General features: G+C 38.1%; 1 protein-coding gene across 1 annotated transcript in view; it reads right to left on the reverse strand.

Moving 5' to 3' along the window:
* Positions 1-4,077: 4,077 nt before the first annotated feature.
* The window catches only part of LOC141444484 (uncharacterized), a 121,072-nt gene continuing 107,492 nt past the window's right edge, over positions 4,078-17,657 (reverse strand). Inside the window, exon 28 of the mRNA XM_074110035.1 lies at positions 4,078-4,135. Within this exon, the coding sequence (XP_073966136.1) occupies positions 4,078-4,135 (58 nt within the window). The remainder of the gene's footprint in view (positions 4,136-17,657) is intronic.

Below are 17,657 nucleotides of genomic sequence, written 5' to 3' on the forward strand. Positions count from 1 at the left end.
CATCACCGCGGTAATTTAAAATACGCATTTTATAATCAACTGATCGCTTTCTTAAAAAAAAAAATTACACAATGAAAGCTTATTTAAGGCTCTTGGGAACTGACATGTTCATTATCTTTTGATCAAAGTTCCATAATAAATAAAGATTTAAAAAAAGAAAAAAAAAAGCTTATTTAGTTGACTCACAGATCTATGAGCGCTTGTCTATGTGAATGAATCAAAGATCTCGCAATTCGTCAGTTTCCGAAACGATACCGCAGGAAGAGGATTTGCCATACTAACGCGTGACACCTCATACAAGCGGCTCCAATCATATTTAGGCTCCAATCTTAGTTTTACGTAATAGTTATGGCAATTGAACTAATGTCATGATTTTTAAATGGGTTTTCATAGTTTTTTGTACAAGTTCTGAGTACTTTTTGTACATTTTTTGGCCCGGAAATTTTGTAAAATCCCAAAATTTCGATTCAACTGCTGTATCTAATGATTTACGCGTGCAAAGCCGTGGGTAAAGTCTGTAATAAAGAGATTTAAAATAAAAAAATGATTGTTATCTCTGAAACGTCAAAATTTGACATCTGTCAGAATTCCACGGAATAAAAAATAAGGTGTAGGCACAGAATAACTAATAGTACTACCGGTGTAGGTTCTTACAGAAGTATCTACTACCGAGTGACATTTTATTTTCTGTTTAAAATAATTCACATTTAGGTACCTTAAGGGCAATTTTTTTTATAAAGTTGTGACTTTACTCAGCATACAATACATCATAATATTACTGGTGGCATAAGCATACAAACATACAGGGTGGATTTCGACGAGGGACCTTTGCGGAGATATTGCATCGTTTAAGTGATACACATTCGATTTATAGTGTTTTAGAAACTAAACAAAGTAAAAAAAAAAAATACAAAAATCACTCATTTTTAACTGTGGTGATAACCCTATATTGCATCTGCACATAACGGCAAGATGGCTAGATTAAGGAATCGCCGTCGGAAAAACTCGGGATATTACGTTTATTTCCGAGATTGTTGTCATCGTACCTACTAATGTAAAAATGACACATAAAGTCAAATAAATCAAATAAAATGCAAAAATTCGAATATTACTTACTTTATTACAATTTTTACATACGGTGTTCAAATGTTCCTCCGTGTCTAATAATAAGGTACACGCTGCAGCCCGTGCCCGAGTATTATATTTTGTAAGGGTGAAGCGGGCACGTTTAAGAGGCTCAGGCCTGGAATGTCTGTTTTCCTAAAATGTACAATTCTCAAAACGTCTGCGTTTTCACAAATGTTAGTACCTCTATTTGTCAGCTTTCTCAAATGTCTGCTATTTAAAATGTGTGTACATCAGGAAGTCGTATATTCATAATGTTTACATTACTATAATATTAGCATTACCATAATTTCTGCTTTCCCGTTATGTTCACTTTTTTAAATAGGCTATAGTCTTGTTATGTTTGTTTTCCCATAATGTCTGCTTTATTTTCAAATCAATGTTCTAAATGTAAAAGGTTTAATTCCTTGCATACCTACTTACTCTTTGATAACATAAACATCTATACCAAATATAAAATTACTGGCATTCAAGATAACATTAATGACCGTTTCGTACCCGAACGAAGGGATTTGCGTAGTTCAGTTTTTTACCAAAATCAATGCTTATAAATGTGAAAGTAACTCAGTCTGTCTGTCTGTTACTCTTTCACGGCTAACCCGCTGAACCGATTTAGATGAAATTTGAAGACCATGATTGGAGACATTTTGGGATTAAGACTTTTCTGGAAAGCCAACGTTATAAGAAGGCGGATATATTTTGCGGTTGCAGACATTTTGAGAATAAGCACTTTCTGAAAAGCGAACATTATACAAAAAACTGTCATTCTTGGAGACAGGCAATTTAAATATAGCTGACATTTTGAGAAGCTGGCATAATGCAAAAGACGTGTGGACATTCTGAAAAGCAGACATTTTGCGAAAAATACATTTTAGGAAAACTGATATTTCAAGCCTGAGCCGTTTAAGAACTTTTAGTACTGCGGTATGACTTATTTCGAAATGTCGACCAGCTGATCTCGAACTTTTTCTTGGATTCCGCTCAAACCGCAGTACCGCAGTATTCTTTCTTCAAGTTTAGCCGCAAGACCGGGTCCTCCACGTTGATCGTTCTGAGCTGTTCTTCGTACAACGGGCTGATTGTTGGCGACACGATCACAAGCACGTAAAATTGTCCTACGACCTATTGGGTGTGGTGGTGGATATGTTTCCCTGTATCGTCGTAAAGCTTCAACCGCATTATAATTGCGGTCGCGCGTATAACATGAGCAAATTAAATATCCACGTGCATCTCAACAAAGGCATTTTCATGTATAGGAAGCAAATGAAATGAACTTAAATGCCAATTTCATTTCAAACATCGTATTTATGATATTATGTTTATGATCGATTTCAATCATGCAAAGAGTTTCGATAGTTGTAAAAAATGCGTTTGGTTCTATCTCGGCTCGGCGAATGAAGAGTCCGCAATATCCGTCAAATATTGTTAAGTATTAATTTTTTTGACGATAACCAAAATAAAATAAAAAAAACAAGGACAGCCAATTGTATGAATTGCTGATTAACCAGGGAACAATTTCAATTAATTCGAAAATAATTGATGAAGCGAGTTAACGAACTAAAACCTTTTTATCAGTTTAGGTAGGTAAATAGAGAGATTTTATTTATGATGAAAGAGGTTACTATCTTCTTAATTGTTTATGACGATTGGGTACATTTGAGTGAATGTCAGTGTTCATGTCATGTCATGTGAGTTATTTTTGTGGTTAGAATGTCCTCCAATGGACAGAGCCATTTTTCTAAAAATCTAATCTAATCTAGAATTATTAACTAAGAAATTACATAAATACTCCAGAGACAATCACCTCTGCAAATCCTGCAACGATTTATTTAGCGTTGCACGCAGACCTAAGAATGGATAAATGGCAACATATTAACGTAATATCCTGACGTCTAAAGATTGTTTACAAGTAAGAACATTGACCCAGCCACCTGTTTAGGGTTGGCACAAAGTAGTTTTTTGGTATGAATGTTTAAAAGGCTATAACTTGAAAACGGTAACATATATTTCCATAGTTTCTATGGTGGAAATATAGTGCTAAGGTTGAACTATCTGCCAGTTCCGCAAAGGTCCCTCGTCGAAATCCACCCTGTATATAGTGGGCTGGATACATTATTTGAATTATATTTTTTTTTATTAGTTTTCTCAAAAAAAAACTTGGTGTACAGTATTATACAGAGCCAAAGCCATTTTTTTTAATCCTTTGGTATTAAGTTCCAAATCATAAGTCGCGTTCCTATACTACCGATGGTAGAAAAATTGCTATTTTTATACCCTCGGTAATAAAAGAATCACAGCCTACGTTACGGCATCCAATAAAAAAATAATTCTGTAAAAAGTTATGCCTGGTCAAACAGTACAATCAGTGGCTAAACAATCAATCATCCCCTGTTTTCCTACCCTTAGGGTAGGAATATTTTTCCAAATTTTAATTGGACCACCCTCGGGGTAGGTATACGCTTTCCAATAAAAAAATAATTATCAAAATCGGACAACTATGTAAAAAGTTATGCGTGGTCATACATAAAAATAAATATACGCGTCGACTTGAGAACCTCCTCCGTTTTTAGGGTTCCGGAGCCAAAATGGCAAAATCGAAACCCTTATAGTTTCGCCATGTCTGTCTGTCTGTCTGTCTGTCTGTCCGTCCACGGCTTTGCTCAGGGACTATCAATGCTAGAAAGCTGTAATTTTGCACGGATATATAAGTAAACTATGCCGACAAAATGGTATAATTAAAAATTCAAAATTTTTTTTTTAGGGGCTTTTATGTTCCTCCTTGAGCCTCTCATTCTTATGGACACTGCTCTTATGACTGAGATCTGTACTTTTACTTATAGCCAATAAATTATTTGAGAATGCCTTTCCCATTTCTCATTTAACTGGGGTTCAAAGTCAGCCCCTTGGGTTGTAGCCAACGATTGTGGTTTTCTGAATTGATGGGCTGAAGAATTAAACACTGAAGTCTGTAAACTGATTTTCAACCGAAGAAAAAAAAACGGCCAGGGTTCGATTCCCAGCGCTGGTCTTATTTATCTGGGTTTTTCTGTGCATCTATATTTCAGTTTGTATTTTCGATATAAGTAAGTAGGGTTATTTGAACATTATTATTTTGCATAACAATCGCGGTTACTGTGTGGCGAATACATTTTATTAATTAGGTAATACAGCATAACTAAAATGACGCTAACCTCGCTCAACTAAATCAATTTTTATGACTAGTTACCTAGACAGAAAATCTTTTAAAATAAGCACCTGAGTCTAACGGGGAACAAAATTCCCAAGTTGTACCGGTATATAATTAGCGTAGAACTTGGGATCTTCAAAAACCGGCCAAGAGCGTGTCGGACACGCCCAAAATAGGGTCCGTAGCCATTAGGAAAAAAATAAGTAATATTTTTCTAAGGATTTCGTATTTTATACGGAATCTTCCAAGTTTAGGTACATTTTATACCTTAGGCTGCTATTTACTCTTTAACTACTAATTATTCTCAAGCAAACTTAGCGGTTATAGTTTTCCTTGTAAGTTATACTTATTGTGATTTTTTTCAAATATTTTAATGGTTTTAAAAGACCTATCCATCGATACCCCACACTATCGGGTTGGATGGGGAAAAAAAAATCACCTCCACTTTACGTCTATGGGAGGTACTTACCCTAAAATATTTTTTTTTTAATTTTTAATTGCACTATTTTGTCGGCATAGTTTATATATATATATATATATATATATATATATATATTATATTATCGTGCAAAATTACAGGTTTCAGCATTGATATTCCCTGAGCAAAGCCGCGGACGGACAGACAGACAGACAGACAGACATGGCGAAACTATAAGGGTTCCATTTTTGCCATTTTGCTCCGGAACCCTAAAAACGAGCCTACTTACTCATCAGGTTACCCGCCTGCTCGTTTCCTCCTAGAATAATGAAAAAAAACACTTATTCATTATGGTAATGTATATAATTTCAGGTGTGCTGCCAAGTCTGCTTTGGCGCCCCAACCTTCGGCAACTGTAAGTATCCTATCCTTCCTACTATAGTACATTGTGCATTAAGGGGCGTAAGAAGGGAATAAAGAGAGTCTATTAGAAGCCCGACGCCGGAGGCGGAGGGTTATTAATGACTCGAGTTTGTAATCCCTTACGGCCCGTGATACACACAATGATTTTCATCACTTTGCGAGGAAAATATGCAAAAAAAATAATTTTTTTCATCACACTTGCTCGTAAACAGTGTCAAAACATGAAGGCTACCTTGATTGCAACCCCCCAAATAAAACCCTCGACCTTAATGTGCTTGTCATGAAACCCGTGGTCGGTAAATAAGTCATTGCGCGTACAAATTTTGTTATCATGAAGCCCAAGGTCGGTAAATGAGTCAGTGCCCGCACTGATGGTGCTGCGCATGGCGTAGCAGCAGGACCACATGCACACGCGGCTCAGGCACATGAGGCGCAGCTGAGGGAGGGGGAGGGCGGCGCTGCCAAGAGCGCAGCCTAAGGTAACGCCAATATTTGGAACAATTATATTTTTTCTTTTACAAATACAAAATTTTACTCGCAAATGTGATGAAAAACATTGTATGTCGCACGGGCGGTACTAGAATTACGAACATCGACTCATTAAAGCCCTCAGTCTTCGACTTCGTGCTTCTAATAGACTCTCGTTCGTAATTCCTTATTTACCGCCCTTAAGACACAATGTACTTTTGTGTCCAAACACTTCACAGCTCGGCAAAAGAAAGGCGCCAAGAAAACAACTAAATCAAATAATGGCTACCCGCCAAGGCAGGGGGGCTACTACTAAATTCGAAAATCGAAGTTCGTATCGTACCGTTCCTCTAATATTAGCGTGAGGAAAACGACATGAACTTCGATTTTCGAATCTCGTAGTAGCCCCGATTGTCCTTGTCACTTCCTTCGAGTCGTCTACCATAGGTAATGCTAAGAACTTGGTTAGAATTCGAATGGTCTTACGGCCAGATTGTTCCAACATGCTAAAAAAATTCATTAAAATTCTTGCAAAAAAAATACAAAATATAAAATAACGAAGTTTCATGAAGCGTGGCAAATTTGTATGCGGTAATATTATGGGTTAATATAGCTAAATTTCAAAGATGTAATTAAAACCTTGGCTGACTTGAAACCCCTTTACTCTGAAACGACATACCTACTAAGTTTTGAAAACTAAAGTCATAACTCCCTTGGGGAGAAAAACTATACGTAAATCCATAGTTCCCGCGGGAAAAACTTAGGTCATTGTCTTTAAGTATACAGGCATGGAATGGAAAAATGGAAGACATTATTGACGAGCGTGTGATGAAAACATTATAAATGTGAAAGTTTGTGAGTGAGTGAGTATGTTTGTTACTTCTTCACGCTGAAAAGGCTGGACGGATTTAGATGAAATTTGGCAAAAAGTTAGTGATCCCGATATTCCTACGTGATAGGGATAAAATCTTGAAATTTTAACCGCTGGGCTTAGAGTCGTTAAATTTGGTAGCTGGACTTCTAAAATAACTCATAGGTTACTTTTTATCCCGATATTCCCACGGGATAGGGATAAAATCTTGAAATTTCAACCGCTGGGCTTAGAGTCTTGAAATTTTAGACAGTGTTGTTCTTAACACATCCTAAATAAAGATAACGATATAAATTTAGGGATTTCCCAGGGAATTTAATAAAATCCTGGAATTTCAATTGTAACCACCAGATCGAATAGTTTACGCGTGCGAAGGCCGCGGGTAAACTCTAGTTTCCTTTATTTGTACCTTGCTACTCCAGGTCCAGGACCATGAGCGATGCAAGAGAAATGGAGTCATTAATTTTCATCAAATCATTTAACGGAGTTAAGCAACGTCGGCCGCAGTCAGGATTTGGATGGGTGACCGTGCCCGCGTGGAAGTAATTCATTTCTGTTTTTTTTTTTTTACAGTCTTGTGTGGTGGCGCTCGGTGTGCCGCTGGCGTTGCGGACGCCATTGAAGGAGGACCTCAAGTCAGGTAACGTAAAATATTAAAAATAATTAATAAATAAATACATACTTAAAAACGTATTAAACGTCCAAGATCAATATTATTTGACACCGTAATAAACAATGTTAGTGAACTTGGTCAATGATGCATTATACTGATTGTTAATTTCACACTATGTAGCAAATTTGAGTAGATTCTTGAGTAAAAAAAAAACTATTTACTCCTTAGTGGAAATAACATTTTAATATTCATTCGCCATAAATAAAGTATATTAATGTACAATAAAATTAAATAAACTAAAATTTATATTAAATCTAAAAATGGACCCCTGCGGCATGGTACCAAAGATGCTGGCAGCATTTCCCCGCTGGATCGCAAAGACTGATGCGATTTGAGCGAGGAAACTGCAGCTCTTCGGTCTCCGTGGTATCGTCTGAGTCTCTTCGATAGATCTTTGAAGAGACTCAGAGCGCCAGGGCCCACACGGACCAAGCGTCCTCGACGCCGAAAGGTACAAAATCATATTCAGCACCGAGACCACTATATTTTCCTGCTTTTGGCAGTTTCCGCCTTTCTGCTGCTGCTGCTGCCCTTATTGATGTTCGTGGAGATGAGACGGGGCCAGTGTGTCAACACAAGTTGGCATCCCATACTAGCACACGTCCCATACTCCACGGAATCAGCGACATTCCGTCGGTCTCTTGCCGTCATTTCTAGATATGCCTGTTGGCTCTAAAATAGCCGGCACATTGACCGTAGCAAGAGACCGACGGATAATATCATTAAGGCAGCATGTCTTGAGAAACGACCCGCACTTCTCTGGCAGGAAGACCGTGATGCCAAGCCGGTCCACGTCGTTTCGCCAGAGGACACCGATGTGGGGCGCCAGACCGGGACCCCGAGGCGTAGGCATACCGACAGTCGCAGGTATGGGTTCTAGGAAGGTGCCCAAGTTTCGGGAGGGGAGCGCGTGGAGCCAGTAACCAGCTTCTCTCGTGCCTGCAGCTAATAATCTGGCTCGTCCAGCAGTGCAGGATTCGCGGAGTAGAGATTCTTGGGACAATTTAGATATAGTGTTCGTCCAGCCTCCGTTGCGATTTTGGATTTTCCGGAAAATTTTGACTGGGGCAAGCAATTGACCAAGCGTTTTTGGCGTCTTCCAAGTCCGAGATCTCATAGTTTGTGCGTAGGATTTTGCCTATGAGACTGATCGAGCTATGGACTGACGACAAAAAGGCTGGTAACCGAATCCGAAATTTTGCGGATCCCTAAACCACCGTACCGAATGGGGAGGGATCCTTGGGTCCACGACTGCTCGCTAAGTTAACAATTAAAGATAGCTTCCAAATTATTTTGAGGCAGATTATCCATTTGTGATAAGAGATTTTGATATTTCCAGAGAGGGGAGCAGCGTAGCACGTAAGTTAATTTAGGAACGAAAAGGCAAAATTTAATGACAGACAAATGCGTAATGTGGGCTAATTTCAAGAAGGCGATGAGAAAGATTTTCGAATTTAGATTTGCAATTTTGAATATATCCGGGAAAGCTGTCTTCCTTAGTTACTTAGATGCCAGTAAATATTGAAAAAATATTTTTTTTTGTCATAAGAACATTAAATAACTAAGATGAAGCGCTTCAAAGTTCGGGGGAGGGGGCAGTTACGTCAATCATCATCATCATCATTCCAGCCTATACACGTCCCACTGCTGGGCACAGGCCTCCTCTCAGAACAAGAGGGCTTGGGCCATAGTTCCCACGCGGGCCCAGTGCGGATTGGGAACTTCACACGCACCATTGAATTGCTTCGCAGGTTTGTGCAGGTTTCCTCACGATGTTTTCCTTGACCGCAAAGCTCGTGGTAAATTTCAAATGCAATTCCGCACATGAATTTCGAATAACTCAGAGGTGCCAGCCGGGGTTTGAACCCACGACCCTCTGCTTGAGAGGGCGATAGGTCAAACCACTAGGCCACTACGGCTTGCACGTCAAATCATTAGTAAAAAAAAATATTTTTTTTTGTTCGCTCGTTTTTGTTGGTTTTATATTTTATACTTTTCAAAGCTTATTTCTACTTTTATTGTTGTAGTCGTAATAATTGTATTGTGTATTGTGTGTTGAATAAACTTTTCCATTTTTCATTTTCAAAAGTAAGTCACACGAAACTTTAAATGGCTGTATCTTCATCATTTTTTTTAATTGACGAATAAAAAATACACATGTACGATGTTTTTTTGAATCTAAGTGACGCTAATAGTAGATTGTACAACAAGAGCATAAAACGAGACATTTTACCCGAGACATCAGTGATACACTTGCTTTGATTTTTTTGCAATGTATAACACTAGCGCATGCTTAGGAGATGATCCACGATGGTTTGGTTTACTATAATTCAATCCGTAATCTTTTTAAAAATAAATCCATATATTTGCGAAAGTGTGTTTGTATGTTTGTGTGTTTGTCCGTCTTTCACGCCGTAACGGAGCGACGGATCGACGTGATTTTTGGTATAGAGATAGTTTATGGGCTCAAGAGTGACATAGGCTACTCTTTATCCCGGAAAAATGCACAGTTCCCGAGGGAACAGCGCGAGATAACCGAATACCACGCGGGCGGAGCCGCGGCAAAAAGCTAGTAAATAAATAAAACTGTCACAACTCCTGAAATTAGTGGATTTGTACCCCATATAATTATACTTTTAATAAGTGACCCAGGAGACGTTACCATGGCAACCAGCCACACTAAAAAGTTGATTGATCCTATAGCGAGCGACTTGAAGAAAATTCCCATTATTTAATATTGTACCTACTTAAGTATTGTATTCTTGTGTTACAGACGCAGACGCATGCGAGGGTGAAGCAAGCGGTGCTGGATCTAATGTGGAAGGGGATGGCTTAGGCGGTATGTTTTTTTATTATTTTAGCAGTGTTCGGTGCTACCGGGAGCTTATATCTATGTACTACGCTGCTGCCTGTATTGTACCGTAAGGTTGGGATACTTTGACCCATTGGAGGGTAACTTTGGCCCATATGAAAACCACATAAAAGCAAAAAAATAACTAAAAAAAAAGCTTTTATTTAAACGCTCTAAAAAGAAGAAAATAAAAATTTTCCTTTTAAATGTTAACTATGAACTTACAACCTCATTATTATACACAACTTATATGGTCATAAAAGCATGTCGCACGATTTTCTTGTGTAAATAAACTAGTACAGTCACCAGCATTAATATCTGCCACAGCGGAGCGTGCAAAAATATCTGACACGTCCTTCCGGCCCTAGAAATAGAGTCGTATCAGATATTTATGCACGCTTGTTGTGTCAGATGTTGGTGCTGGTGACTGTACCTACTTATTGATTTATGTAAAATCTGCTAAGTTTAAATTAATAAAATTTCAATTAATTAAATATTGATCATCGCGACGACGAATAAAGAAGGGTTCAATAAAAACGTGGTCGATCAATGAACACCAACCGAGTGGCAAAGCCATTATATTCTCAAAGCAATAACAAAACCAGGACCGAGTTAATCCCAAGGGGCTATATTGCTCTCGTGTCTGTCATTTTTTAATGCGCAAGTTGTCTCCGCGTGGTTTCTGGAATTTTACTATCAACTTGCAAAAACTACAATCACCGTACAACGTCCCTCTCAAAGTGAGTTTACTTTGACACTGGCGAAATTGTCCTATTAATTAGGACAGAAAAGCCTTATTTTAAAAGAGAAGAAGAAGAGAATCCCAAGGGCCAAAGTTACCCTTCAGGGCCAAAGTACGTCATATCTTACATTTTAAGCGAATGTGCAAAAAACTGCCACTTCTCACAGATGCCGCTAATGATATCACCGGCGATAGCACCGGCGATAGCACCGGCGATAGCACCGGCGATAGCACCGGCAGCACCGGCAGCACCGGCAGCACCGGCAGCACCGGCAGCACCGGCAGCACCGGCAGCACGGGTAGCACTGGTTTATCTGGAGACTCAGTTCCAGTCGACCCCAAAGGTCCAAGTAAGTAGCATTATAGTAGTTAATCGTCGAGTGCCAGGCATCATTTTTGACAAGGTAACTAGCAATAATAATACCCGGCTCGCACCTCTGAGTTGAAGCCGTGGTGGCCTAGTGGTTTGACCTATCGCCTCTCAATAATTTGAATTTGAAATTTACCACGAGCTTTGCGGTGAAGGAAAACATCTTGAGGAATCGTCTTGCTCGCTAATCCTGCCGTGAAGCAGCAGTGCTTGCACTGTTGTGTTTCGGCGTGGAGAGTAAGACAGCCGGTGAAATTACTGGCACTTGAGGTATCCCATCTTAGGCCTCTAGGTTGGCAACGCATCTGCAATTCCCCTGGTTTGCAGATGTTTATGGGCGGTGGTGATCTCTTACCATCAGGAGACCCACTTGCTCGTTTGCCATCCAGTCGTATAAAAAAAAAAAAAAAAGGAAACCTGCACAAACCTGCGAAACGTGGTGCGTGCGAAGTTCCCAATCCGCACTGGGTCCGCGTGGGAGCTATGGCCCAAGCCCTCTTGTTCTGAGAGGAGGCCTGTGCCCAGCAGTGGGACGTATATAGGCTGGGATGATGATGATGATGATTAACAATAATTATTTACATCTCACCATCATCATCATATTAGCTGTAGACTCCATGTTGGACATAGGTGTCCCCCATAGACCTACAGTAGCTTCGGTTGGTAGCGGCCTGCATCCACCGTGAACCCGCGGCTTTAACCAGGTCATCCGTCCATCTTGGTTGACGCCCTACGCTGCAATGTGACGCGCTTAGGACATCCACCGACGAGATGGATAGATGACCGCTTCCAACCGAAGCAACTGGAGGTCTATGGGGGGGGGGCTTGTGTAGGTTTTACAGCTTCAAAGCCTTACATACTAGCAAACAATGTCAATGATATTACTTTAGAGTTATTATATTCGTAGAAAAGATATCTAATTGTTTTTTATTTTATTTCACAGCTACTGTAGGAAGTGTCCCATTCCGTGAGTATAACACACTTTTTACCTTTTACATTATGTCTTAATTTCTTTTCCTTAAGATCCTTCTACAAAGTATTAGGAATCTTTAAAAAACGATGAATGGAAGCGGTTAAAGTCGTTTTTAGCCTATTCAAATTTAAAAGTTTAAATGTCTCCGTTTCCATTAAAACAATATCATTAACGCGGATTAAGGTAATATATTTATTATTATTATTTTTATCTTAATCCATGTTATTAATAATATGTGAAACAAAAGAGGTTAGAACGTAGATTTTTTTACATTACACGTTTGAAATGTTAACTTTTGGCGTGTCAAAGGGAGGTTTTTTGAATGTATATATAAAAGACAAAATATTAATTCAGTAATTTTGTATTTCAGTGGCCCCAGTTGTTGCTACAAAAGACGGTAAGTTATTTCCAGCTTGTATACATACTCCCTATAACAAGCTACAGGCTACGTCTCAGACCGAGAAGAATTGAGCTAAAATTCTCAACTACAAATCCAACTTTAATAATACGTAGATATATCGCAGAAAAATGGTCAAAAGTGAGATTTGCACAAATCTCTAAGGCCGAAAACACACGGTGAAACGCAACAGCAACGAATCTGCAACTTCTAGTTTAAGCCATGACCGCACACGACGCAACGCAACGCAAAGTTTCAAACCGGTTGCGTCATGTGCAGTCTCTCATAAAGGAGTCATCATCATCATCATCCCAGCCTATATACGTCCCACTGCAGGGCACAGGCCTCCCCTCAGAATGAGAGGGCTTTGGCCATAGTTCCCACGCGGGCCCAGTGCGGATTGGGAACTTCACACACACCATTGCATTGCTTCGCAGGTTTGTGCAGGTTTCCTCACGATGTTTTCCTTCACCGCAAAGCTCGTGGTAAATTTCAAATGTAACTCCGCACATGAATTTCGAAAAACTCAGAGGTGCGAGCCGGGGTTTAATAAAGGAGTCATGGCATAAAACTCAAATGAAACTCAAAAGTAACTAGAGGTTGTAGTTTCGTTGTAGTTGCATATTAACAAATCAAACAGGATAATAAAATAGCGATTTTTTAGTTAACGCAACCAAAAGTGTAAAAAATTAAAAAAATGTGTTTCCATACAAATTGCCGTAACCGAAAAACCTACAGGATATCCGGTTGGCCTGGAAACTTGAATTTTTTTATGAAGGTAGCTTTTACAGCACAACAAAATGTGACTATTTAGTACGAATATTTAGTTTGTATAATAATACAATTAAAAGAAATTTACATTGTATTGTGGTGTTGGGCGTTAAGGACACGTGTAGCTCGGTTAAAGAGTAGTTTATTAATAAATAGTTAAGTCTAAGAGTACATGATTGTATAGGGATGAAGTGGTGTGTGAGTGCACACCACAGTATGTATGTAAGTAAACCACAGACCTTATAATCGAGATAGACCTTAGGAGCTTACCTACCTTGCGTGTAAAAAGTTTGATCCACGGTCGAATTTTTTGAATCGGTTCCGCGCGGAGTGCTCTTTTCATCTATCTCGATAAAAGCTCTGTGAAGTAAACCCTTTAGTGTACAAAAGCAAAAAACAAAACACAATGGACTAACTTTGAGATACACGCACAAGAGCCATTGTGACCAAGTATCTGCATTTCATTGGAACTAATTTCCGTTAAGATTGGTTTTTTGGAATCTTTTTGTATTTTTTATTTCAATTCCAAATTTTTACTTTTACGGTCATCCCGTAAACCGAAATTGAAAATACAAACTGAAATATAGATGCACAGAAAAAACAGAAAAATAAGACCATCACTGGGAATCGAACCCAGGTCCTCGGTAATCCATACCGCGTGCTATACCGCTACACCACTGATGGTCAACGGTACCGACACGAATTTTAGCAGCGACGCTAGCGACATCTATGCCGTAAGGAATGCCGAAAAAGTTTGAGGGCTTACGGCATAGATGTCGCTAGCGTCGCTGCTTAAGTGACTAAGTAAGAAACACAAGCTGAGATATGAGGTGCATAGGGAAATTCGTGTCGGTACCGTTGACCATCAGTGGTGTAGCGGTATAGCACGCGGTACGGATTACCGAGGACCTGGGTTCGATTCCCAGTGATGGTCTTATTTTTCTGTGCATCTATATTTCAGTTTGTATTTTCAATTACTAATTTCCGTGATAATGACTTACTAACACTATTTTTTTATTTCCTTTAGCCGCTGCTGTTGGTACTGAGGAAACATTTCGGCACGCTTCCCACTTAGGTAAGTCCATTCAGTTCATCAGTTCTGAGTCATCATTTGAGTTTGAACTTTTTCAGTCTCCAGCATCAATATGGTCATAACAAAGCTGATAGCTGAAGCGAATGCAGTCATTGCTGGTCGTAAAAGTTTTTCTGTGTTGGCGAAATATGTCGGCGGCTCGACATGAAGAACAGTCGAATTCATCTTTTTACCCGATTGCCCGAAGGAAGGTTATGTTTTTCGAGCGTATGTATGTGGGTATGTATGTCCATTTCTTTGGTCCTCGCTGCAGCCCAAACGGCTGAACGGATTTTATCGTATTATGAGGTATTAATGGATTCGTCATAACTGTCGTAGTGACATAGGGTATAAATTATTTCAATATGGCGTCTGCGAAAACAATATGGGTATCAAATGAAAGCTAAAAATCATCCCATTCTAAATATATATGAGTTATAATACTTTTAATGTACCATTTTCACAGAAATATCAAAAAAGTATAAAATAAAACATTAAATTTAAAAAATCAAAAACCCGACTGCCTTAAAAACTAAAAGGAAGAAAATAAGTCAAGTGGTCTAGAACTCTGCCAAGTAGCTCATTTAAGTAAGTTTCAACAGTCGGGACCCATTCAAATAATAACCAGCTCAAGAAATCTTGGTAATGTGTCCCGACGGTTGAACCTTAAATGAGCTACTGTTCTAGACCACTAGACTTATTTTCTTCCTTTTAGTTTTTAAGGCAGTGGGATTTTTTGATTTTTTAAATTTAATGTTTTTTAACATATAACTGACCGTGTTTGACCCCTATCGCACCTGATGTTAAGTGCAAATGAAGCCAAAGGTGTATCTCACTGGTTCAGTAACAGCCTATTCACTCAGCCTATATCAGCCCCCCCCCCCCACCCTATAAATATTTATTGTTGTAATATTTTTTTGTCTTAGTAATAAGTTTCAATATCCATTGTAATTATTAAAAATACTACTAGCTTTAAAAACATCCTTTGTGAGGTATGTATTCGATAGCTGCTTTTGATTCTGTGGGAGTATGCTCCAATAAATGGTGCCTTCATCATCCCAGCCTATATACGTCCCACTGCTGGGCACAGGCCTCCTCTCAGAATGAAAGGGCTTGGGCAGTAGTTCCCACGCGGACCCAGTGCGGATTGGGATCTTCACACACACCGTTCAAATTCAAATTCAAATTCAAATGATTTATTCAGTAAATAGGCCGCAATGGGCACTTTTACACGTCATTTTTTTAAACTACCAGCGCTTTCGGAAAGACCATCATTGCCAAGAAGAATGCGCCGCAAGAAACTTGGCAGAAAGTCATTTTTTCATAAAAATATAATTACAAATAAAATACTTAAAAACTATATTATACAATTAAAGAAAAAAAAATATAAAAAATAATAATAAAAGAAATACAGGGATGTATGGGGTCCCTTAGTTACAATACTAAACACTAACTATATCTAAACTATATCTACGTTCAGTAGAAGTGTAGAATGCTTCCACCGTCATAAATTTTAAAATAATAATAACAATAATTTAGTTCTGAAATATACATTTCAGGTCAAGTAACCATTAAGCTTTTGGGTTTCGAAGGCAAGTTCACGTCTGCCGCCCCCAAAGTTAGCTCACACGCACTCATGTCATGCTCTGAAAGCAGAGCGGTACCGAGGGCATGGTATTGCTTCCGTTCCCATAAGCTCTATGGGATCGTCTTGGGAACTTCGACGTCGCGAGCCTGTGACTAGAATTTAAACTAAAAATATAAAAGTTTAAATCCATAAGCTTAACAATATACAGCCTTAAACATAACAAGGGGATGTATAAAGTCCCTGAGTTAAAAATAAAATTATTATACAGCAAGGGGATGTATAAAGTCCGTATGTTAATAATAAAATTCCTAATCTAAATAATTCAGAGATGTATATAGTCTCTAAATGTCAAAGTAAACTAATTAAATTAATTAAATTATACAATCTTCAGAGGTGTAAAAAGCCTCCAAGGTCAAAAACTAATAATAATTATTAAAATAAAGAAATGGAGATGTATAAGGTCTCCAAATGTCAAACTAATAAATATTATAAATTAAATTCTGCAACGCGGACAACGGCAACAGAACCAGAAACTAGACACGAAACGAATTGCAATTGAACGTTGAATTGCTTCGCAGGTTTGTGCAGGTTTCCTCACGAGGTTTTCCTTCACCGCAAAGCTCGTGGTAAATTTCAAATGTAATTCCGCACATGAATTTCGAAAAACTCAGATGTGCGAGCCGGGGTTTGAACCCGCGATCCTCTGCTTGAGAGGCCATAGGTCAAACCACTCGGCCACCACGGCTTCCTTATTAAATATTTAATGATGCCTTATTAAGGGTTAAAAGTATATTTATCAAATGATCATTTTTGATATGAGCAGTTTCCAGTTTATGATATGAAGTGGTTGTGAAATGAATATTTTCCGAAACGTTTTTTTGTGAAAAGATCATTTGTTAAACGTTACTTGCCAAATGATAGTAAACCTTCTATTGCATATTATGCAATTGCAGCTTATATTCAGTTTTAAATAGTTTTCTAATTGTATTTTATTTCAAATCTATAGAAAATAAAATTGAACAATCAATTTAAATTGCACACTATATATGTGAACTGTTTATTATGTTCTCAAAAATTACACACTTGTTACCGCATATCTTTTTTATACTGGTCGATTATGTGTGTAAGTAGATTGAATTTTATTATTCACTTTATAATAAGAAAAAAAATATTTAAGAATATATAAACTTATAGAAAATACAATCTTAAACCTAAGAGCTAAATACTACTAAATAATAAATCTACTAGCTATCTTAAATAATATTTATCTACATGCATATCATAACTTCCCTATTACTTATATGTTCAGAAACGACTATCAAATGGCCTTTATTAAGAAACCTGGTATCTGCGGGTGCATCTTAATGTTCACATTAAAGTACAGTGCATCTTAATGTTTACATTAAAGTATCGGTAATACTTTTTTTAACAATGCATATCTGTATATATTGTAGAAAACTTATGACATGCATGTAGATAATAATTATTATTATAAATAAAACTTTGGTTTTTTATTATCTGTTTTATTTAAGCTTTGGTAGGTACTTCAAACTAGTTATCAGTAACACTAACTTAAAAATACAGGCCATATCTGAATATATTATAGAAAACTTATGATATGCATATAGATAAAGTTATGTATGCGGCTATACATAATTAGGCATTAAAACACTCGTGTGATCTTATTATGAAACTCGCCTTCGGCTCGTTTCATAAAACCACACTCGT

Source organism: Choristoneura fumiferana, chromosome 30, assembly GCF_025370935.1.
Source record: "Choristoneura fumiferana chromosome 30, NRCan_CFum_1, whole genome shotgun sequence".
Lineage (NCBI taxonomy): Eukaryota > Metazoa > Arthropoda > Insecta > Lepidoptera > Tortricidae > Choristoneura > Choristoneura fumiferana.